Source organism: Diabrotica virgifera, chromosome 8 (genome assembly GCF_917563875.1).
Source record: "Diabrotica virgifera virgifera chromosome 8, PGI_DIABVI_V3a".
NCBI classification, from domain to species: Eukaryota; Metazoa; Arthropoda; class Insecta; order Coleoptera; family Chrysomelidae; genus Diabrotica; species Diabrotica virgifera.
The window spans coordinates 12,064,407-12,087,628 of NC_065450.1; the positions used below are offsets into that span (position 1 = coordinate 12,064,407).

General features: G+C 32.5%; 1 protein-coding gene across 1 annotated transcript in view; it reads left to right on the top strand.

Annotated features, from left to right (window-relative positions):
• LOC126889489 (uncharacterized) overlaps nucleotides 1-23,222 on the top strand; it is a 258,815-nt gene that overhangs the window by 9,357 nt on the left and 226,236 nt on the right. Inside the window, exon 2 of the mRNA XM_050657823.1 lies at nucleotides 6,786-7,085. Coding sequence (XP_050513780.1) covers nucleotides 6,786-7,085 — 300 coding nt within the window. The remainder of the gene's footprint in view (nucleotides 1-6,785; nucleotides 7,086-23,222) is intronic.

A 23,222-nucleotide genomic window follows, 5' to 3' on the forward strand; every position in this document is an offset into this window, starting at 1 on the left:
AAAGCAGAGTTATAGCTAATGAAAAATAGGTTCATATTCGTCAAATTTCAAATGGAATATTTTAACGTGAAATAACCAAAAATGAAGCACATTTCGGGAAAAACTCATTTTAACTTATTTAAAGCGTGTAAAAAAAGCTTCATTTTTGTTTTACAAAAAAAACTTTTAGCATCAAAAGTAAACAAGTTACGCTCAAAATAAAGTTAGTCCCTTTTTTTTTGTTTAAAAAATCGGGAAAATCACCTCCTAATTAGTATCTAAAATGAACTTAATCGTTACGACTTCACAAGTTTCTTGACTCGTGTATGTATTGTTTATATTTATGATCTGTAAGTTTCATCGGTTTAAAGTCCTTATTTTTGAAAGGTCTGTAGTTAAAAGGGGTTGAACGAGTCACTTATCACGAATGTATGCAAATTTAGAAACACCAAATCTTAATCAATTTTTGTCTTACAGAAAAACAAATGAATGCAGGATATTCAGAAAAGCAATGCTGACTTTTTTTTGTTTTTTGAGATTTTTGGTATCTCTACCAATTTTTAAGTTATTAGGAAAAAAGCATATTTTTCAAAATTGAAAATTTTGAAAATTTTACTTTGGAACCATTTTTTTTTTCAAAAATAAGCACTTTAAATCGATGAAACTTACAAATCATATAAACACAAAATAATTAAAATAATTTGTGGAGCGGTCACGATTAATTTCATTTAAGTTGCTAATTAGGGGGTGGTCTTCCCGATTTTTTTTGCCAAAACAAAAAGGACCAACATTATTTTGAGCGTAACTTGCTTAAATTTGATGCTAAAAACTTTTTATAAAAACAGAAATAAAGCTTTTTTAAACAGTTTAAAAAAATTAGAATGGGTTTTCCCCAAAAAGTGCTTAATTTTTTGGATATTTCACGTCGAAATATTCTATTTGAAATTAGGCGAATATGAAACTATTTTTCATTGGCTATAACTCTGGTTCTACCAAGTCCAGAGACTTCACGCGCACACCATTTTTTTTACTTTTTTACAGGCTATATTTTTGCTAAGAACGTTTTTTCGGCAAAATTTTACTTTTTGAGTTATTTACGAAAAACCGTCTAAAATGTGGTTATTTTGTTGAAAAATTAACATATTCACTCAAAAATAACTCGAAAATAGCCCGAAAAATGTTGACCTGGCGAAAAAGCTCTATAGAACAAAAGTTACTTAAAATTAGTCAGTTTATCCATTTCCGGACTTTTTTTGGACATATATTTTTTTAGCCTCAAGAGGGGTTGAAAGTCACCCCCAGGGCAAAACACACATTGGCACAATATCACTTTTTTTCTTTAACATGTAAGCTATGCGTATGCCAAATTTCATGTCAATTCAAGCGGTTCTTTAAAATTTAGAGCAAAAACCGTGAAAGAATGTACTAAATAAAATGGGTTTTGGAACAAAAATTCCACTTTAAATACAGAAAAGAGATACAGAAAAAACTACTGAAAAAAAAAGAACAGTAGCTCTAAGTAGATAGGGATGATGACTAAGAAAGGGAAATACTACGATAAGAATAATGTTCTGAAAATGAATAAAAGTGAATAATTGCTAAACCAGAACAATTGAACAAAACCAAACAAATCATGGGCGCCAAGAAAATGATCTTCGATAACTCTCCCAGGTATGTTACACTGCAGTCAAATATTAAATATATTAAATATATAAGTAAATGTAAATACAGAGGAATAATAAGAAATGATATACAAAATGAATAAACACTTATAAAAAAAAATAACTACTAGATCTTTAACAATCTCTCAGTTAAACCACATCGAATTATTAAGTGACTCTAACATTACAAAAGTTATCGTTAAACAGGACATACAATATAACAACAGTCTTGTTATATGTATGTTACAAAATGATATACCTCTTACTTACATATAGGGTACAACTCACATGAGACCCTTTACCAAATGGTTATAGTACGCTTGCTACGTACAACTAAATTAAAACCCGACAAATATGAAAAAATGATAAATAAATAGGCATAAGCCTGACTAAGAGAAAATACTAAATGAATTAAGCAAAGTTAAATATACCAATGAATGTGAAATAAATTGAAGTTACGATAAATACCTAAACAACGACCTAGATTAACCGAAAAAATGGAATAAAGTGAATAAACAATAAAATATTTGGGAAACAAGCAAGTAATATTACACAATAAATATCAAACCAATAATAAAGTATAAAACCTAATTTTCTAGGCTTATTCCTGTGCACAAGAACTTACCGTAGATCGCAAATAAGTTTGGGAACCTAATACATTAATATACAAATATGTCATATAAAAAAAACAAAGGTAAGCTAAATCTGAAAAAAGTAATTAATAAACACAGTGCATTAAACCAAAATGTCTGAGATATAAAACACAATAGCTACTAAGATTTATCACCAAACTGATTGTTCCCAAACAACCCAAACGACTCCTTAAAGTTGCTGCTGCATCCTCGAAAATGAGCACCAGGATTGTGCAAAATTAGGCCTCCTGTAGGCAGGTGTCCAGACGAAAATTGAGCTAGAACGCTCCCAAGGCTTGCTCCCAATGACATACTCCCAGATTGACTAGTGGTTGGAGATTAGCCTCTCGGTGGTTTGAGGTGTTTTAAGTTTTCACCTGAGTGGCTACAAAAAAAATCCCGTTTATTTCAATTTCCCACTGTACGACAAATTAACGAAAGGAGAGAAGAAAAACTCGGAAAGTGTTTTTAGAATTGATAGTAATGTAAAAATGCCATTAGTTAAACACAAAAAATTTACTGAATGCATGACAAAATATGACCTTGACAAGAATTTATGTGTTTTTCTAATTACAGACGTGGATTTGGGATTTAAATACAGAATACCTATGATTTATTTAAACTAATTATAAGATTACTATTAATAGGTTGGAATACAATGATTAAATTAAGATAAAGATACAGATAAATAGCTAAAAATTAAGGTTGGGATTTTCTCTGAATGAATATTAGTTAAAGATCTTGGAATAATTAAAAGGTACCTACTAAATTCACTGAATAACTTTACACATAATATTTTATTGGAAAAATTATATATGTCACAATGAAATGACTGCTATGACAGTTATAAAAAAAATACTTTACCATGTGGCGACGATTTTATGCAGAAAACCCCATTGGATAGATTACTTATTTCTCCCAAATACTGATTAGGTTTGGTGATCCGTATTTCGAAATTCACATATTTTAAAATAAAAACGAGGTCTAACCTCCAAGACCTAAGTTGGCCACACACCACTCCTACTCGTTGAATCTCCAAACAAAAGTGACACGAGATTTCTCTGTACTTCAAAACTAAGACTCGGAACACGAAAGAATATTTTTCGCTAGGTGGCGTATATAGTACGTTCCATCAGTGATACCAAAACATAATTAGGTGTAGCATCGTTGCAAGAAATTTTAAATATAAAAGATAATAATAAGAAATAGTTAATTACGCGAAAATTGGAGAAATTAATTAAGAAATAAAGAGAAAAAAGTTATAAGAAATAATTAAAGAGTTCAAAACTGATTTCGTAACGTCAAGCCGTTACAAAGTGGTTAACATTTTCTCTTTTAAAATAAATAATAATTAGTACTTGTATTTATTACTAAGTAATTATTTTTTCAATTTCAATACTGTATACATGTCTTGGTACTGCATTTAAAAAGGAAACAACAATAAATATTCAAAATGTAGTGGCCGGGATTTTTACTTATGCGAGGATTGTAGCATGTCGAGATTTTGGTATGTCGGGATTTTGGCGTGTCGGGATTATGGCGTGTCGGGATTTTGGCGTGTCGGGATTTTGGGTGCCACCGAGTCGGCACAAGTCACATGGGCAAGATTGAATCTTCCTGAGTGGCGCTTTTATACAATATTTTTTATATTAGCATGCAAGGTAAACTATACGTACCACAGTGATCTCATCTTTCAATGAGGATACAGTTCTTAAAATAAAGACTGGATCGCAGTTGGTAGAAACTTTTTCCTCGGCTACAAAAACAAATCCAAAAATATATGGTGCCCATTCTCTGGATCTGTACAAGCTGGCATATGTTCCAGAATTCTGGAGTGGGTATTATCAATAAATAGAAGATAAAAAATAAGACAATGGTTTGAAGTATTATTGGTTTATAACAGACGGCTTCCAAACAAAAAAATATCTAATTGTTCAAAATTAAGAAATATATCTGTGAATTTGAATTGGAAAAAGCGAGTGAATTGTGTCAGCCGATGAATAAGTTGTACATTAGGATATGGTATCTCGGTGTTACTCATTCCTAAAATGTTTTGTTATATACCTATTACATTTTAAACACTGTGCAGCTACATGATTAGACATCTGAGTGCCGTTATCTTATATGATTATTTTTAACCAAGGATTTAAAAGATTTACATATTTAAACAACTTTACATTCTATAAACTAATACTGTAAGTGATTGACTAATAATTTAGAAATTTACTGTTTTAAAATGCAGGCATGGAATTTTGGATTCACCATTAGTCCTGTCGCCAGGGGGGGTACAACGGCCTCCTGTATTCAGATGGACTTACCTGTAGAACACGAATTTTTTGGGTAACAGTTGATCCGGATGTCGATAAGATTGTTATAAAGCAAGAAGTTTAGGAATCACATAACAGCGATTTCTTGCAAAAGAAAACATTTTTTTGTATTTTTTGGGCCATTCTAATCAAAAAATGTTCCTACAAATTTTTTCGTAGGATGCATAGTTTTCGAGATAAACGCGGTTGAACTTTCAAAAAATCGAAAAATTGCAATTTTTGAACCGGAATAACTTTTGATTAAAAAATAAAATAGCAATTCTGCTTACCGCATTTGAAAGTTCAAGTCAAATTATATCGGTTTTAATTATTTGTATTGCTAAAAATTTATTATTTTATTGTTAAAACAAAGCTATAAACACCTAGTGCTTGAGTGATGTTTTCAATGATTTCTCATTTAAAATCGAATGAGTAGGTAGAGGAGGTAAAAGTGCAAGCGGGGCTATTTCTACGTAGCATGCATTAAAACGCATGTATTAGGCACGGGAAACACTATGTGTTTATAGCTTTTTTTAACAATCAAAAAATAAATTTTTCGCAATGCAGATATTCAAAACAGATAAAATTTGACTTTAACTTTTAAAGGCAGTAAGCAGATTTGGTATTTTATTTTTTATTCAAAGGTTATTCGGGTTCAAAAATTGCAATTTTTCGATTTTTTGAAAGTTCAACCGCGTTTATCTCGAAAACTATGCATCCTACGAAAAAACTTGTAGGAACATTTTTTGGTTAGAATGACCCAAAAAATACAAAAAATTGTTTTGTTTTGCGAGAAATCGCTGTTATGTAATTCCTCAACTTCTTTGTTTATAACAATCTTATCGACATCCGGATCAACTGTTACCCAAAAAATTCGTGTTCTACGGGCCAAAATACATAAAAAAACTTGGGTAAGTCCATCTGAATTAAGAAGGCCGTTGTACCCCCCCTGGCGACAGGACTACATTTAGCCCAAGTCGAATTGGTATAGATATAGATAAATTGGAGATAATATTACATTTTAATTATACAGAGCGAATTGTATGTATGGAAACCCTCAATTATCTCGGAAACGGCTTGCATGATTTTTATAGATTTTGGTGGGTAAGGGTTTTCTAATACAGCCGATATTATAGTGGTAATTACATTGTTGTCAAAACTTCCGTTCTTCTGTAAATCTAACGAACTTTTTTATTTCAAACGAAACACTGTATATTTTTGACGTTTTGAAGTTTTTAAGAAATACTGATTATTTTTCATGGTATATTCCCTATGAATGCCATAATTTCCGAGTGATTACTACATTTATTAAAAAAAAAATAAACAAATTATGAATATCAATTTGTTCGGCCCGTCTAGACATTATTTTAGGTGCTTTAGACCATTGCGAAAAAAAAATGTTCTTTTATAATTATTCTCCTAAAGTTAATCGTTTTCAAGATATAAACAATTTAAAACTGAAAAAAAAAATGAAAAATTACGATTTTCAAGTTTTATTTAATATGCTGTTTCATTTTTAACTTCAAATTTCTCGAAAACTAATGACTTTATCGTTACGAATGAAGAAGAGTATATTGTTTACATGGAAAGTATTGGAGAATGGAAGAATTGCACGAAAATCGCAAATCCGCTAGTGGCGTAGAATTTGGAAAGGATCAACCATTAATTTTCCCCGTCGTACGCTTCTGGTAGTAGGAAGAAACGTTTGTTTAACATAAATTAGTAGGGTGTACAATACCTACACTTCCTGCCAAGTATGACAAGGATATGTTAAATGGTCTAAAGTACTTTGTACAAATCGTTTTTAAATTTTTAGATAAAACACATTGTAAGGAGCCACATTTTATTTAAGTGTTTTAGGTTCAGTCCTCGTATTTTGTGCTAAAGTTTCTCCATTTGCTGTATCGACAATTCTTAATGACACACCCTGTATAAACTATACTTATTACTTTAAGTTATTGACTAATAATTTAAGAAATTAACTGTTTTAAAATGCATGTATTTAAGTCTTTAGCGTTGCTCGAATTGGAATAGACATGGATGAATTGAAAACAGTATTGTATTTTAAATGTATATTACGCGCAGTTAAAATGTCAATATTTTTGTTAGAACTTAAGTAATATAACAATCTGATTGGTGTACGCTTTTCAAAAACAAACTGCCTTAAATGTTTATATGCATATTCTAAAAAAAAACAAAAAAAAAAGAAAACCAAAACCTAGCAAAAGAGGCAGAGCATTTCAGTAAAGATCATTTCACAGCTTCCTCGGACAATACGTCCTACTTCGCATCCGGCTCCTCATTTGACGACGAGTTAGGCATTTCCGTGGTCGAAAACCCGCTGGTTGACGCGGTCAACGGTCAAGAAGCTCACGCTGGCTACGACCACATCAGCGTTAGCGTTTTAAAGAACAAAGAGCGAACGTCGACTCTAGTGCGGAAATATCCGGAAGACACCGAATACGGGCAACCTGCCGGCAACTCAGTCTATCACCAAAAGTCACCAAGTAGGTATTTTCTTATGTTGTACTAAAATGTAAAGGAATATGTAGCTCATTATATTCTATATTTAAGAATTTTATAGTAAATGACTAATGTGGTAATGTTTAGGTTGTAACATTTGTTTTATATAATAGGATTGATAAATAATAATTAATATACCTTTTGGGATTAATTTTTAAGCCCACTAGCACTAATTATGGGTACGCCTATGGCCGTATCTGCAAATAACTTAGTTTATTATTATAAACGGGAACATATTTTTATTGCAGCTTTGCCAAAACACAATGTTTTGGAAATAGACCCAAAGTCTCTTATTTTATATAGCTCCTGTTATTGTAATATGTTTAGTATAAAAGGTACCCTTAAAAAACCTCCCAATAAGTTTACTTCTAAGATTCCGTTAGGTACTCCACTCTGTTCAAAGCGGGCATGTTTATTGTCATATTTTATAACTACTACTTTCCGTTTCAGTTATATTTCAAAGGAGACCTTTTTACTGAATAAAGTTCCCTTCTGAAAACCACCGTTAGGTCCCTTGACTTAATTTTTCGGTATCTGTATGATGTACCGTTACTTTATCTAAACACCAAAAAAGGTCGGTTCCTTTTTAGAAGTTGCAATTTTTTGAGAGGGGATATATCCCCACTTTTTTTAGAGAAAACGCATCAAAAAGATTGCGATTAGGAAGTGGACTTGACGGCTGAGTATCTAGGAGTGCAGACGTGTGTCTCTAGTATCTAATATCTTATCCACAATATATCTTATTTGAGTGTGAACTCACTCTATCATCTTCCCGATTGAGATCTAACATACAATTAGATCCAAATTACAATATAAGTAACTTCAGTGCTTCATTACTAAGTAAAGTAAAGTTAGATTCAGTGCAATTTAAGAAGCAACATCTTCAGAGTTACAGTTATATCTACCTCAAACCTTTCTTCAGCTGTGATTCAGGCTAACCACCGATGTATCTAGTTCAATAAAGGACAGCGATTTCATCAATAGAACTTTTTATTCATTAAATAAGAACTTTTCATTATCAAACATTAATTACAAACATTCACTAATTAATTAAAAGCCGTGCGATTGGCTATTTTTTATAAAACCGAGTGCGGAGTGGTTTTTGAATTTTGAAATATAAACTTTTGTTACCTAACGAATTTGTATGATTTGCCTTTAATTATTTTATTATACATTTGTTGTTTATATTTTCTATCCATCATTAAATTTACCATATCACTTATCTCGAGATAAGCCCTAAAAGAGTAAAGAGAGTACTCTTCATGATAGATGCTTGATTTGATTTTTTTAATTCATAACCAGGCTCTATTTACTGTGTTTTTAATTGTGCATGATTTTACCATATGATACTTGTATTTCTTTTATCATATTTATTGTTTATTTCTACCTGTACCCAACTACACATTAACAGTTGGTGCAGTTTTGATTTGTGTATATTGTTTCCTCTTTATTTCTTTTTGTTTTTTTTTTGGGATTCGCCCTTCTGGTGAACCATTTGTTCAATATATTGTTTTTTGTTTATTTCACGATTTATATTTATCTACTCCTAATAAGTTTACTGATAAGAGATTACCGCTAAATATTTGCTAAGTAACATATCAAGTCACTATATTATCTTCGACCAGGAGAAAGATCTCGCAGAATAAGTTTTGTAGGTAAGTAGGTAGACGACTGTCACCGAAAATAGTGATTATTTCTTTATGCAGTATGCTAACGACATTTATTTCTTTTACTAATTAACTGTTGATATCTTTCCTGGTATTTGGTCTCAGAACCTAATTATCTTTCCTTAGGTGATTATACCCTTACCTGTTTCCGTTTCTAAGGTTTCTTAATTTGCCCCTTGTAACCCCAAAAAGTTAAGTGGCGCCCTCTTTCTATCTTCCCTTATCTTTGGTAATTTTACCTATCTGTCTTTTTATCTGGTTCTCTCTCTTCACTAATCTACCTTCTCCTGTCTTACCTTCACCTATTTCTTCTATTGGCCCCACTCCACGTTCCAAAAGCTAGTTTCGAACCCACGACTCGCTTTCCACCAACCACGTGGCTGCCGTTTGCAGTGTCTCCATTGGTGACCTTTCTAGCACCATCCAAAAAAGTTTTCCGAGGTTACAAGGTAACTGAAAAGTCACAACAAACTTAAAAAATAATCAAAGAAGTAAAATATAGTATATCAAAGCATGCACGTTAAATGCGTTTATCTCCTTAGCTAGGCGCATTCGACAAAATTCTCATCATCGGATCTAACCCTCGTTTCACACGCTAAGAATTCGAACGTGCGATGGTTGGAACGCACGGTTACATTCCAATAGTGGCTCGAGCAATCCTATGGTACCTACCTTTTTGATTACAGGGCAGTTTGAAACTTCGGTGAAGTCGCCGCGTAATGAGAAAGGTACCATAGGATTGCCAGATAGGGTGGTGCGAAAAAAGTCAAGTTGATAATTCCGTGTCGCTATAGTGCGGAAAAGTTGCGATTGGTAATTACAAGAAAAACAAAAAAAGAATTATTGAAATCGGACTTTATCTTCCGATCCCGCAACGGGCCTAAAGATTATGAAAAAAATGAAATATAACTTTTTTTTCAAAAATTTTTATATAAACCCCATGTACGTTTTATTTATCGCTATAGTAAAATTTATTTACAGTTTGCATGGTTGGGTAATAAAAAAATAGTTTTACGCATTTAGGGAATATCTTCCGATCCCGCATGGTCAATCAAAATCTATAAAAAAATGAAATTTTTGATGATTTTGATAAATTAAAAACCATTCAGTTATCTCATTTTTCTGTTACATTGTGAAGCTCTTCGCTTATTTAGATATTGTAAGAAAATATTTAAACGACCCACAACTCACAACGAGGTGATGGTTGCACTTGTAGGTCCACTCACCCCCTTCTCTCCCACCAACCAATGAGTGCGTGTTTTTTGCATTATTTACATATATGTACATTTTTTTATCTGTTTGTGTCCAGATTTTAAACGCCAACTTTGTATTGTGGAACCTCCATTAGAGCTGAGAAGGCAATTATTGGCAGAAAAAATGATAATCAAGTGCAAAGTCAAAAATTCATCACTTACTCAATAGATCTCCACCCTAAATATTCAGGACCTTACAGGATCATACTGGTCTAATAGAAACTCATCTCCTTTATGTGAAGGATTTAGAAACTCAATAGACTTCTCCCCTACAACAGTTAAGGTCAACTTAGATGTTTTATTGTTGAACATTCAGGTAATTATACCTAGATATTCTGAATTAAGATATCTCAAAAATGAAATAATCAATCAGCTATTAAACAAATATCAAATGTATACTGCTATTTACACAGATGCATCAAAATATCCTTATGGCACAGGTGCGGAGTTTATTGTCCCACTTCAAGTACAACGCAGATTTAAATTGAGTAGAAAACATGCATTTTTGCAGCAGAAGCGTTTGCTATTTTGAAAGCTATAGAATTTATAATGGAAAATAACAATAACGTGACAAAAAATTATAGTGAATATAATAAGTTTAAGAAGCATTATAGATCAACAATATCATTAAAGAAAAAACTAGCTTATGGGTATTTCTTTTCAAATTCTGAAAATATATCTCGTGACAGTTGGAAAGTTATAAACTATTACAGAAATAAAGGTCAAAATAAAAAATTTAGTCCTAGTACGATCTCATCAAACGATTTCAATAATTACTTTATTTCAGTAGCTAAAAATATTAGAGGTTCTTTCAGTTCTACAAATGAAAATGTAGCTATAGATATTTTGAAAGTTGTACACTCTCCTTGCCACTCTTTATTTTTACTACCTGTTACTGATATTGAAATCAGAAATGTTTTGCGTGGCTTGAAAAATTCACATTGTACCTACAGATTTTTATTTTTTAAACAAAAAAATAATTGTCGAAACTATTGATATTGTTATTGACAAATTAGTTTTACTTTATAATAATTGCCTTACTGAGGGGATTTTCCCTGATGTACTAAAAGTAACAAAAGTGTTGCCACTATTGAAAAAAGGGTCTTTAGATGAAATTGGAAATTACCGTCCCATCTCTATCATTCCCATTTTCGGTAAAATTTTTGGAAGCATTCTTAATACTCGTTTGATAGAATATCTAGATAAACACAAAATACTTCACTGTAACCAATATGCCTTTAGAAAAAAGTGCAGCACTACACAAGCTATACAGAAAATTGTGAGATATATAGTCGACGGCATGGAGGAAGGTCATTTCGTGTCTTTGACATTGTGTGATTTATCCAAAGCTTTGCACTGTTCCATAGCCATTTAAAGTACGGAATAACTGTTTGGGGTGGCTCTTGTCACGCAGACAGAATTTTTAAGTTACAAAAGAAAGTAGTGAGGATACTTGCAGGAGCAGAGTATAGGGAACACTGTAAACCTTTATTTCAGAAGTTAGGTATTATGTCACTACCTTCACTCTATATATATGAGACGCTGATTGAAATTCATTCCAACAAAAGTAAGTTTAACATAAACTCCAACTTCCATGATCACCATACAAGATCGAGCGATGCTATTAGAGCACAAGGTTTTGGGTTGACGAAAAGTATAAAAAACTCAACTGATGTTAGTTTGTACAATTTTTTGCCAGATGAAGTAAAAAGTCTTCATTTACAGTCGTTTAAAAATAAAATAAAATCACACTTTTTAAAACATTGTTTTTACACAAAGACAGAGTACTTAGGTACCGCTTATAATACATTATAATAAGTACACTAGTTTGGTCAGGGTTTTTTTGCCGATTATGACGATATTTCATGTTTTTAATTTTATTTCATGTCTTTACGTTTTTACATAGTGTGTTAAATTGTTTAAATTTGTTAGTACATGTTTGTATATCTGTTCATTATAATTTATAATATTTATCTTTTAAATTTTGTCAAAATTTTATAATGTAGGTACGTACTCTTTTGACTTGTCAAAAACAAAAGAAATTTTGTATATTTGATGAAATAAATTCTATTCTATTCTAAAATTTCATACTCCATAATTTTTTCTGATTCACTTTCGGTTTTAAATAGTTTACAATCACATTTACAAATCAACTCCGCATATAGTCATCCTTACATAGCCAAAATAAAATATTTGCTCTCTCAAATGCAAAAAACTAGAAAATTTATTTTTGTGTGGGTGAAAGCACACTCAGGTATCACATTCAATGAACAAGTTGATAAAGCGGCTAAAGAAAGCATACAGTTGGGAGAAGATGTTACACCCTTATTAACATTAGATGAGAGAATAAATATTGCTAAGGATAATTTATATAAAAAATGGTCTAAACAATATAAACAATTTATTTTGACAAAAGGCAAAAGATATTATACATTGCTAGAACCCGATATTCGAAAAAATTACTGGTTTAAAAATTACGATTATCCGAGGAGTTCCATAACAACCATATCTCGGATGAAATTTGGACATGCTTGCTATCCGGCACATTTATACAAAATAAAAATAACTGATAACAATCTTTGTGATATTTGCAGTGAAACGGCGGACTTGGATCATATATTTTTTAATTGTAAAAAGTACGCACATCAGTCGGACATTCTTACAAGAAATTTAAGAAGTTTAAACGTTTACGGTCCCTATAATGTTATGTATCTTTTGGCACTGAGTGATAACCGTATTTTTGATTTTATTTTGTTTTTCCTATGTGACTGTAAAATTAAGTTATAGAATGACTAGATTAGGCTTGTAACCTGAAATGATGTCTGTACTTTTAATTGCCTACATGCCTGCCTTACCGTGTGGGGTGGGTATGTAGGTAATCAATAATTATTAAGAAAAAAGAAAAATCCTTGAATGAGGAAAGTGTGACCCTTCTCCTTATCCCAAAATTTTTATTAAGATTAATTTAGCAAAAATTCACTTTGAAAATAAAATGTTTATTATATCTATTCTTAACAAAAAGGTCGGTCAGACTTGGATAACCTTAACTTAGATTAGTAATTAGATAGTTTAGATAAGATATATATTATGTTTATGTATGTACTATTTACTTTGTTTCTGGCCGCATGGTCTAATCCTAAAGCCAATAAAAAAAAAACTTTGTATTGTAATTTGGTGGTAAAATCTGGCAGCATGGACCTTGATTTAAGTGTTGCCCTGATGAATCCATCTCTTGATTGGGGTTCACATACATTAGACATTAGACGATGCTTTCAATAATGTGACCAATTCTACGCACCGCTCGTCAGCTTGCGTGTAGCAGTGATAGTTTGGTACATTCCAGTCTGACATGTCGCCCGATGTAATGCAATAACTTATATCTTCATTTGAAACTCTTCGAAGAAGTGATGGAGAAGATAGTTTTGCAAAATTCCAGTCTATTATTTTAGTTTAGTCCTGTGCTTCAAAATTTTAAGTAGTAGGGAGAAAGGAAACACATTAGAGAGCTAGGGCTGAGTAGAGCGTTAAACGCCGGACTTACTAAAGCCAACGGCTAAAGTGCTAAAGTATTAGAAATTTCATTCCTCCTACTTTAAATTTTGAAGCACAGGACTACACTGAAATAATAGACTGGAATGTAGCGAAACTATTTTATCCACCAGTTCTTCGCAGAGTTTCAAATGGAGATATAAGTTCCTGCATTCCATCATGCCAGACTGGAATGTACAAAACCATCCATGCCACCTGCGGCAAGCTGTCAAGCGGTGCAGAAAGTTGGTCACGATGGTTGCATCGTCTAATGTATGTGAGTCGTGGATCCCAATCAAGAGATGGATTCACCAGGGCAACACTTAGATCAAGGTAAATGCTGCCAGATTTTACCACCAAATCACAGTCCAAAGTTGGCGTTTAAAAGCTGGACACAAACAGATCAAAAAGAAATGTACATTTGTAAATAATGTAAAAACACACACTTATTGGTTGGTTGGAGAGAAGGGTGTGAGTGGTCCTAGAAGTGTAACCACCACCTCGTTTTGAGTTCTGGGTTATTTAAATATTGTCATACAATATCTAAACAAGCAAAGAGCTTCACAATGTAACAGAAAAATGAGATAACTAAATATTTTTTAATTTATTAAAATCATCAAAAATTTAAAATTTTTATAGATTTTGATTGGTCTTGCGGAACCGGAAGATATTCCTTAAATGCGTAAAAGTATTTTTTTATTACTCAACCATACAAACTGTAACTGAATTCTACTATAGCGATAAATAAACCTACATAAAGGATATATAAAAATTTTTGAAAAAAGGTCAAATTTCATTTTTTTTCATAATCTTTAGGTCCGTTGCGGGATCGGAAGATAAAGTCCGATTTGATAATTCTTTTTTGTTTTTCTTGTAATAACCAATCGCAACTTTTCCGCATATAGCGATACGGAATTATCAACTTGACTTTTTTCGCACCACCCTATTGCCCGAGTCACTAATGGAATGTCATCGTGCGTTCCAACCATCGCACGTTCAAATTCTTAGTGTGTGAAATGAACATTAGGATCAATAACAGGTAAAATTACCGCTACTTGAGGTTATGCGCAAAAGCATCTTAGTAGTGTCTGGTGGTATGCATGCACTATAATAGTTGTCTTCCGTACAACACCCAACAGAAAAAAACAAGAAAAACGGCCACCAAAACGTTACAAACATATTACAATTTTTTCCCCGGCGTAGGTGTATCACCCTAAAACGAAATAAGCGATGGAATACCCCAGCTAATTGAAATAATATTCGAAAATATTACCTCAATCATCCAAGATAGCCATCGATTCACCCTTGCTTAGCTCAGTCTCCCAGGTCTTGTCCTAATCTTAGATATGAACTATGAAAATTTAGAATGGAAGCAAACAAAACAGTATTTTTAACTAATCATGTTTATTCTTCAATAAAGATATAACAACTTCTTGATGTAACTTCTTGATGTCGAATGGTACAGCTATTGACTTGTAGACCTGGGTAGATGTTGTGGCCCTAGGTCCCTGCAGCTACGGTCTTGGTGGTGGTGTAGGTGTTGGGTGCTGCTGTCTATCTAGATTCATCCTGTTGTCTTCGCCTTATGTTCCATCACCGGTGAGGTTGGCTTGAATCTCCCGAAAGGAGAAAAGGTTGATTTATTCCCAAAAACTAGAAGAGTAAAACACATATCAATCATCAAGAAGATAAACCAAAAACGAGCCTTTGCCAAATAATCGTAAAACGTAATAATTGGCAAAGGAATAAAATAAGATTAATAGTGACAGAATAGTTAAATAATTTGATTACTAAAAGAATATCAACAGATGAAATGAAATACAGAAATCAAACACATGGTTGAACATTTGAAGGTAAGGTATAAAAAATATTAGAAAGACTGTTATAAGAAACTAGGTATGCATGGAAAATAATGAGGAATATAATTATTGTAATAATTAGAATTCTTAGAATTCTTACCCCAAGAGAAAGATCGTCTAGAAATAAAATGTTTTAATTTTGAAGCTTTTTTTCTTTTATGACATTACCACTACTATTTTGATAATTGAAATTACAGCGTGAACTGTAGAGAGGTAGGCATGTTCCGTATTGAAAGTCAGATATTTAGAGAGTAAAGATATACGGTATACGTTCAGTATGTTCAGTTGATGATTTAAATAAAAAGAGATATAGTAAATTGAAGATAATAAAAGAGGATAATAAAAGAGGGCGCCAACGAGTTTTTAACGAAGAAAACTGGTAAAACAAATAGAAGAAAATTATTGTTAAGGAAATATTAAAGAAAATAAAGTAGAATAATTATTTAAAAATTCGCATCTTTATCAAAGATGTGACGTTTGTAACGTTATAACCCATCTATCTTGGCCGACGAGAGCTGACTGCTCGGTCAAGATGATTAGGTGATTATACCCATATCACGACAAAAGGCTTTTGCACGATTCATCATTTTTGACTGTTTACCGTGACAGATTTTACATCAGTAGGTGACATTTACTAGCAACTCGACGGTAAGTAATCCAACTCGACGGTAAGTACTCCAACTCGACGGTAACTAATTCACTTACCGTCGAGTTAAAAAATTTCTTAATTTTAATTTATTTTTTGAAAGAATAAAGAAAACTAACGAATTATTTATTAATATTGAAACTTCTTAGGCCTATAGCCAATATTTTTTCTCTTCAAATACGCGATCAAAGTTGAAAACTTGGAAATATCAATGCCATCATAAAGAAAAACGGTGGATTTAATCATTGAATATTCTGCCCAGAGGCTTCCAGGAGCTTTCAACTGCATATGTCTTTGAACGAAATATGCCAATAGAGTATTTTCTTCGATTCTTAAATTCTTGCCTTCGCACCATTTTTTAAAACTTTGGTAGGTATTTTGATAACGGATTTTGGATTTTTCGGGAATAATTGCGGAACACCCTTCTTCCCAAGCCCGTTCAATTTCTTCAAATTCACTTTCGCTCATATTTTAATTTATAATAATCAAAATTATACTTAAAATTACTCAATTCTCCATTGTTGTTATGCACCCTAGTTACTACCTAACAACCAAAGTATCTATCTTGATTAAATGAATGAAACTAGATAATATGACAAAAATGTTTAATTTTATAATTTATAATGGTATCAATCGTCCAAAAAGTTATAAGCATGTCGAACGTTAAGGGTAACCGATCTCAGACAATAATTGGAGTCGTCGCTTCGCTCCTCCTCCAAACAATTGTCTTCGATCGGTATAAAACCCTTACCGTTCTCCATACTTAATATACTATAACGTGTTTGTAACATTTTTGGCCGTTTTTCCATGTTTTTTTTTATCTGTTAAGGGTTTTACGGAAGGTAACTATAGTGCATACATGATTAAATAAGAAAATGTAATACTACCATATAATACTATTAAGATGCTAATACACATGACCTCAAGGTGTGGTATTTTAACCTTCTATTGACCATTAGCTCCGGTGATGACAACTTTGTCGATGGCCCTTAGCTAAGGAAATAGATACATTTGATTCAAACAAACATTTTTAACTTCTTTATGGAGCATCGAGGAAATTACTGCACAAAAATTAATTTGTCATTTTAAGATATCGCTTGTCCGGAACAACACCGACGTTTAATAAAATTCTGGAATATTGTGGAGTTCTGGAATTTTTTATGTTTAATAATATTGTTACAAGAATGGTGCCGAATTACCAAAAGAATGGAAATTATCTATCATGTCAACAATCCACAAAAAGGGCAGCAAGGATCAATGTGAAAATTACAGAGGAATTGCGGTAAACAGCACAATAAGTAGGATATACGGGAAACTTATTAAGACAAAATAGAAAATGGCTATAGAGATTACGAAGCAGAGGAGCAAGCTGATTTTAGAGCTGGGTGGTCCACAGTAGACCACCTGTATTCTATTACGCAAGTTATTGAGAAAAAAGAGCCGTCAATAAAGAAGTTCACCTGGTATACGTAGACTTACAAAAAGCATATGACAGTGTGCCCCTCAGCAAACTATAGTCCACCCTACATCACACCAACATTAAACATGGTCTTATCAAAGCAGTCCAAAGTCTGTATAATGAAACGACTGCAAAAATTAAAACTGGATCAAGGATGTCTGAGGGATTTAAGGTCACGAAAGGATTGAAGCAGGGCTGTTGTATTTGGCCTACCCTTTTTAAAATTTATCTGGAACAAGCACTCAAGCTGTGGAAAAGAAAATGTAATGGCATGGGAATCCCTCTCAATGACGACACAACACTATGCACTTTATGTTTCGCTGATGACCAAATTCGGATTGCTCAAGATCATGACGACTTAAGTTACATGACGCGGAAGCGAATAGAAAAATATAACAAATGGGGTCTCGAAGTCAACATTAAGAAAACTGAAGCCATGTGTATTGGAGGAACAAAGCAGTCCATTACATTAGACGATGAGGTAGAAATTAAACACTGCGATGAATACAAGTACCTGGGCATGAAGATAACTCAAGATGGAACACTCGATGCTGCTATAAAAGACAGAAACATACAGGGTAGAAAAGCCATATCCATGATGAACGGCATTCTGTGGGACCAGACAATATCTAAAGCGAACAAACAGCTCATATACAATAGCATACTTAAACGTATAATCACATATGGCAGTGGTGAAGTTTGGCCACTGAAACAAAGAGCGCAGAAAATATTACTAGTAACAAAAATGGACTTTTGGAGAAGAGCAGCAGGCAACTCAAGAAGAGATCGGATACCGAACGAGAGAATACGAGAAATTATGATGGTAACACATACAATAATTGATGACATAAAACAAAACAACTGGTATGGTACGGCCATGTACAGAGAATGCCAGATGACAGGATCCCTAAACAGATTTTGGCATGGACACCACAAGGGAGAAGAAAAAGAGGAAGGCCGAGAAGAAGCTGGAGGGAGGGAATTGAAAAAGAACTAGAGGAAAGAGAAATCCCTCCAGGTCTATGGTTAAACAGAGAAGAATGGTGGTTAGGAGTCGGAAGGCGTCGGAGAACGCTGTAAACCGATAGTAGTAGTAGTAAAAGAAAGTTAACAAATGGAAGGTTAAGTGAATATTTTTGAAACTATAAATAACTTTTTTAATGGTATATTTAGTCTACTTTTAGATGACACTCCTAATTTTTTGGTAATGTAAACTTATATATTCTGCACAGGTCTTCTTAAAATAGTTTCCAAATCGGTTTGAGTTTGTATACAATAGTAATATTAAAAAAAAAGCTTAAAAAAAGGTTCAGGTAAATAATTTTGTTGTCAATAAATAATACAAACTACTAAAAATGATATATTACCTTTAAAAAATAACAAAACACTACTCAAAATTACCAAAAAGTTACATTTTCAAACTTTATAGGCGAACAATGACACATCTGTCCGTTACGCCGATGTTTCTTTGAGATTACGTCAAAACTTTATTTTATTTTGTTACAATCTACACTTATGTCGTAGACATATAAAGCTAAATGTTCGGTTCGGCAGTCCATAAACAACTAACATTTGCGGCGATTTCATTCCAACAATATGGTCGAAAATACGCAATTTTGACAATGATGCAACTGCCTCCCAGTGGTCACTAAATGTACTACAAAAATGAATAACCATTTTCAATTTCGTTGCAAAACGAAAATACAGCCGAACCATATTCTAGTCCAATCAGAGAGTGCAGCAAGCACCTCTACCGGTTTCGAAACTTATTAGTCTCTCATCAAGAGGCATATATGCTGCTGTCTCTGATCCAACCAAAACAAACCCCAGCGTGCAGTCCCGGATTGCAACGAACGAAATGGCATAGATGCCCTAGCGTTTCGATCGTTGCAATCCGGGACTGCACGCTGAGGTTTGTTTTGGTTGGATCAGAGAGAGCAGCATATGTGCCGCCTGATGAGGGACTAATAAGTTTCGAAACCGGTAGAGGTGCTTGCTGCACTCTCTGATTGGACTAGAATATGGTTCGGCTGTATTTTCGTTTTGCAACGAAATTGAAAATGGTTATTCATTTTTGATTTACATTTACTCTGATTGGAGTACGAAGGGAACCATTCTCGTTGGAACTTTACCGTGCTGAGCAGATAGGACGTGAATTATAAATTGTAAAATTTCCTTATCTTCCTTAGTCTCAGCATTCGTATGGCTTGCAAATTGTAGAAGCCTCGGAGATGTAACCAGAGAAGGTTCCCATTGTTTTCATTCTGGTGGGATGTAGAATAGCATTATGTTTTTTATATGCAATTATAGTGAAAACTTAGTCTCTTTCTAAATGGCATTTAGATGCCTTTATGGCATTATTCCATCCAAAATAATGGCACAGTCTGACTCTTTTGGCATATAACTCAAAACTGCAAAAAATTGAACTTCCGTTATTGTAGCTCCCGAGAAGCGATATTAGAGAGATATCGCAAATGCAAACGATAATATCGTGTCAAGACGTAAATAACGTATAACGTTCTATTTCAGCACAGGCAACAAGAGAGTTATCGCAAATGTTCTGGGGCGGGGCTTAACGTTATTATGACAACCGACGTTTGGTATTACAATGTAACCTAGAAATTAATTTTGAGGAATACTGTAATTGTTTTTTATTGAAAAATGAATTTGGATATTGAGCTGGTTGACATGCATTTTAATTTTAATGATTTAACCAACAATAAATATAAATAGTTAGTATAAAAATAATATAAAATATCTGAATAAATAATATCCTAACCACAAAAAGTAGTCTATTGTAGACAAAATAAAAATGCACGTGTTTCCCAACATAAGATGATTCACAGTATTTAGTTTATAAAATTTGTATTCTATACATTATTTTTATGTTTCATCCCAAATGTCAAATTAGCGTTAACGTTATTACCGTCCCTTATTTCAACCTAAATAGCGGGACACGCTATCCGGTATTAGCGTAACATTCATTCTGCGCTTGCGTACATGTCAAAATAGCGTATTCCGCTATTAGCGTGCGATAAAAATGCATTTGCGATATCTCTCTATTAAAAATATGTATTTCTTTACTAAAATGTTAGAAAATAATACATAATGACTGTTGCTGAATTTTTAAATTTTTTATATTTCTCGACAATAGTAATTTATTTTATTTTATATAATATGAGCCCATCAGAATCAAAACCTGTTAAATCCTAAATATCTCGTTTCAGTTTCTTCTTCTTCTTTAAGTACCGTGCCCAAATTTTTAGGCGTGGGTAGCTTCCATAACAGTTTGCCGATATCGTTCTCGATCTTGTGCGGCATGTAACAATTAATCTGCCGATAGGCCAGTTTACTGACGAAGGCTTCGGAGCCATGAATATGTCTTTCGACCAATTCCTCTTTTTCCGTCGATCTTTCCTTTGACTATTAACTGCAGCATCCTGTATCTGCTACCTCTCATTATATGCCCCAGATATTCAAGTTTTCTCTTTTTTATCATCTTCATTAAGTCACTTTGGCCTTGACCTACTCTGTTTAAGACTTCTCTGTTAGAAATGCGTTGAACCCAAGATATTCTGAGCATTCTACGATATGACCACATCTCAAAAGCTTCTAATTTGTTCATCATGTTAACCTTCATGATCCACGTTTCAGTTTACACAGTTTCAAAGTATTTATTTTCGGCTCAAAACCTTCTAAATCCCCTTCAAAATACCACTGAAATATTAACGTAGAATCAAACCCTGTTATGTCCGTAGTTTTATGAACAATAACATACTTCTTTTTCTTGTATATTTTGTATATTTTTCTTTAAAAATGGTTCAATACCTACTTTTAGTGCATTAATTGCGCCTAAAAGCAATTGAAAATGAACAATATTTTCTGAAGACCATGAAGGGCATGAAAAAAAATGACTTTAAACCCAATTAGTGTGCCATTTTATGAAATTTATTGATGCCACTTTGATTTAGAATTTACATAATATTTACATTTTTATTGTTTTCTTAGTCTCCTGAAAAATTTCAAAAAATGGTTTTTTCAGGTTTTGATTCTATAGGCCTCACATATTTATACCCCTTCTACCATACATAGTTCAGAGAAATAAGGAAAAAAATATCCTGTTGATGACACAACCCCCTCCAGGCCGATACCAAATTTTTTGAGTAGTATGGACATCTATATCTATAATAATAACCTATATTATGTTTCCTGTGACCGATTTTGATGATATACATAGTTATAAACCAATGAAGATTAAGAAACGGCTTTTCTCTTTTTTCGTCTAGTACCAAAAATATTAAGCATTTTAAACAAAATGTGAGAGTAAGAAACTCATAAATCGTATAAAAAAACTTCAATATGGCGATCGCTGAATATGTTTATCCTTATTGGTTGCTTAGAAAATTGCAAAATAAATCATAAATTTTGAGTTTTTATAAATATTCATAATTTATGTAAACATTAACTTAGAACCTTCTTCACGGAATGCTGAGACTTCTGGTGCTTAAATCATACCCTAAATTTAAAGTTATTTAATTTGATTTTCCCAAATTCATTTCTTTTTAACAATATTAGTCCGAAAAAGATGAAGTTACAGTAATATCTTGGATAGTTTTTGAAAGGAGAAGATTTACACTATAAATTGAATTAAGAAAAATGACAAAAAATAATTCTAAATATTGCAAAATTATTTTGCAAGAACATGTGAATTAAAAAAAGGTGGGGGGGCTAACTTCGTCCCTAATTATTGTCCTATGACAATTGTTTTTCTTTCTAAATGTGTATAAAAATTCAGTCTTTCTAAATATGAAAAAATGATTTTTCTACGGGTAACGGTTAAAAAGGTATTCTAATTGTTTATAAGTAAGCAAAAAATCAACATGTTTTTGCAAAATAATTTTACACTGTTTAACATTACTTTTTATCATTTTCTTTAATTAGGTTAATAGTATAAATGTTCTTTTTTCATAAACTGTCCGAAGTATTATTGTAACCTCATAATTTTCTGACCTATAGTGTTGCAAAAAAATGAATTTGGGATAAGCAAATTAAACTATTTGACCAATTGTTTTGAAATTTAAAATATAATTTTTTAAGCACAAGAGGTCTCAGCATTCCTTGTAATAAGAAGGTTCTAATTTAATTTGTACATAAATTATGAATATTTATAAAATCTCAAAATTAATGAATAATTTTGCAATTTTCTAAGCAACAAATAAGGATAGACATATTCAGCGAACGCCATATTGAAGTTTTTTATATGATTTATGAGTTTTTCTTCTCAGATATGTTTAGAATGCTTCACTTTTTAGTAATAGACGAAAAAAGCGAAAATTTACCGGTTTTTGATTTTCATTTGTTTATAACTATGTATATCATTAAAATCGGCTGCAGGAAGCATATAGGTTATTAATATAGATCCATACTACTCAAAAAATTTCGTTTCGGCCTGGAGGGGATGTGTCCCGAGAATAATCTTATTTCTCTGTTATACAATGGTGTAGGGTTATTTTATTTTAACATCAAATAATATTCTTGACCAAATTATTTACAATTTTTCATGAAATTCATCTCAATACAAATATTCACTAAGTCATAATTACTATGCTTCTCATAGAAAAACGTATTTGTTATAGATAAAGAACTGAAACTCAAAATATCAAAAACTCCTATCCCTATAAGGAGGTCAAATTATTAACAAAAAAATTA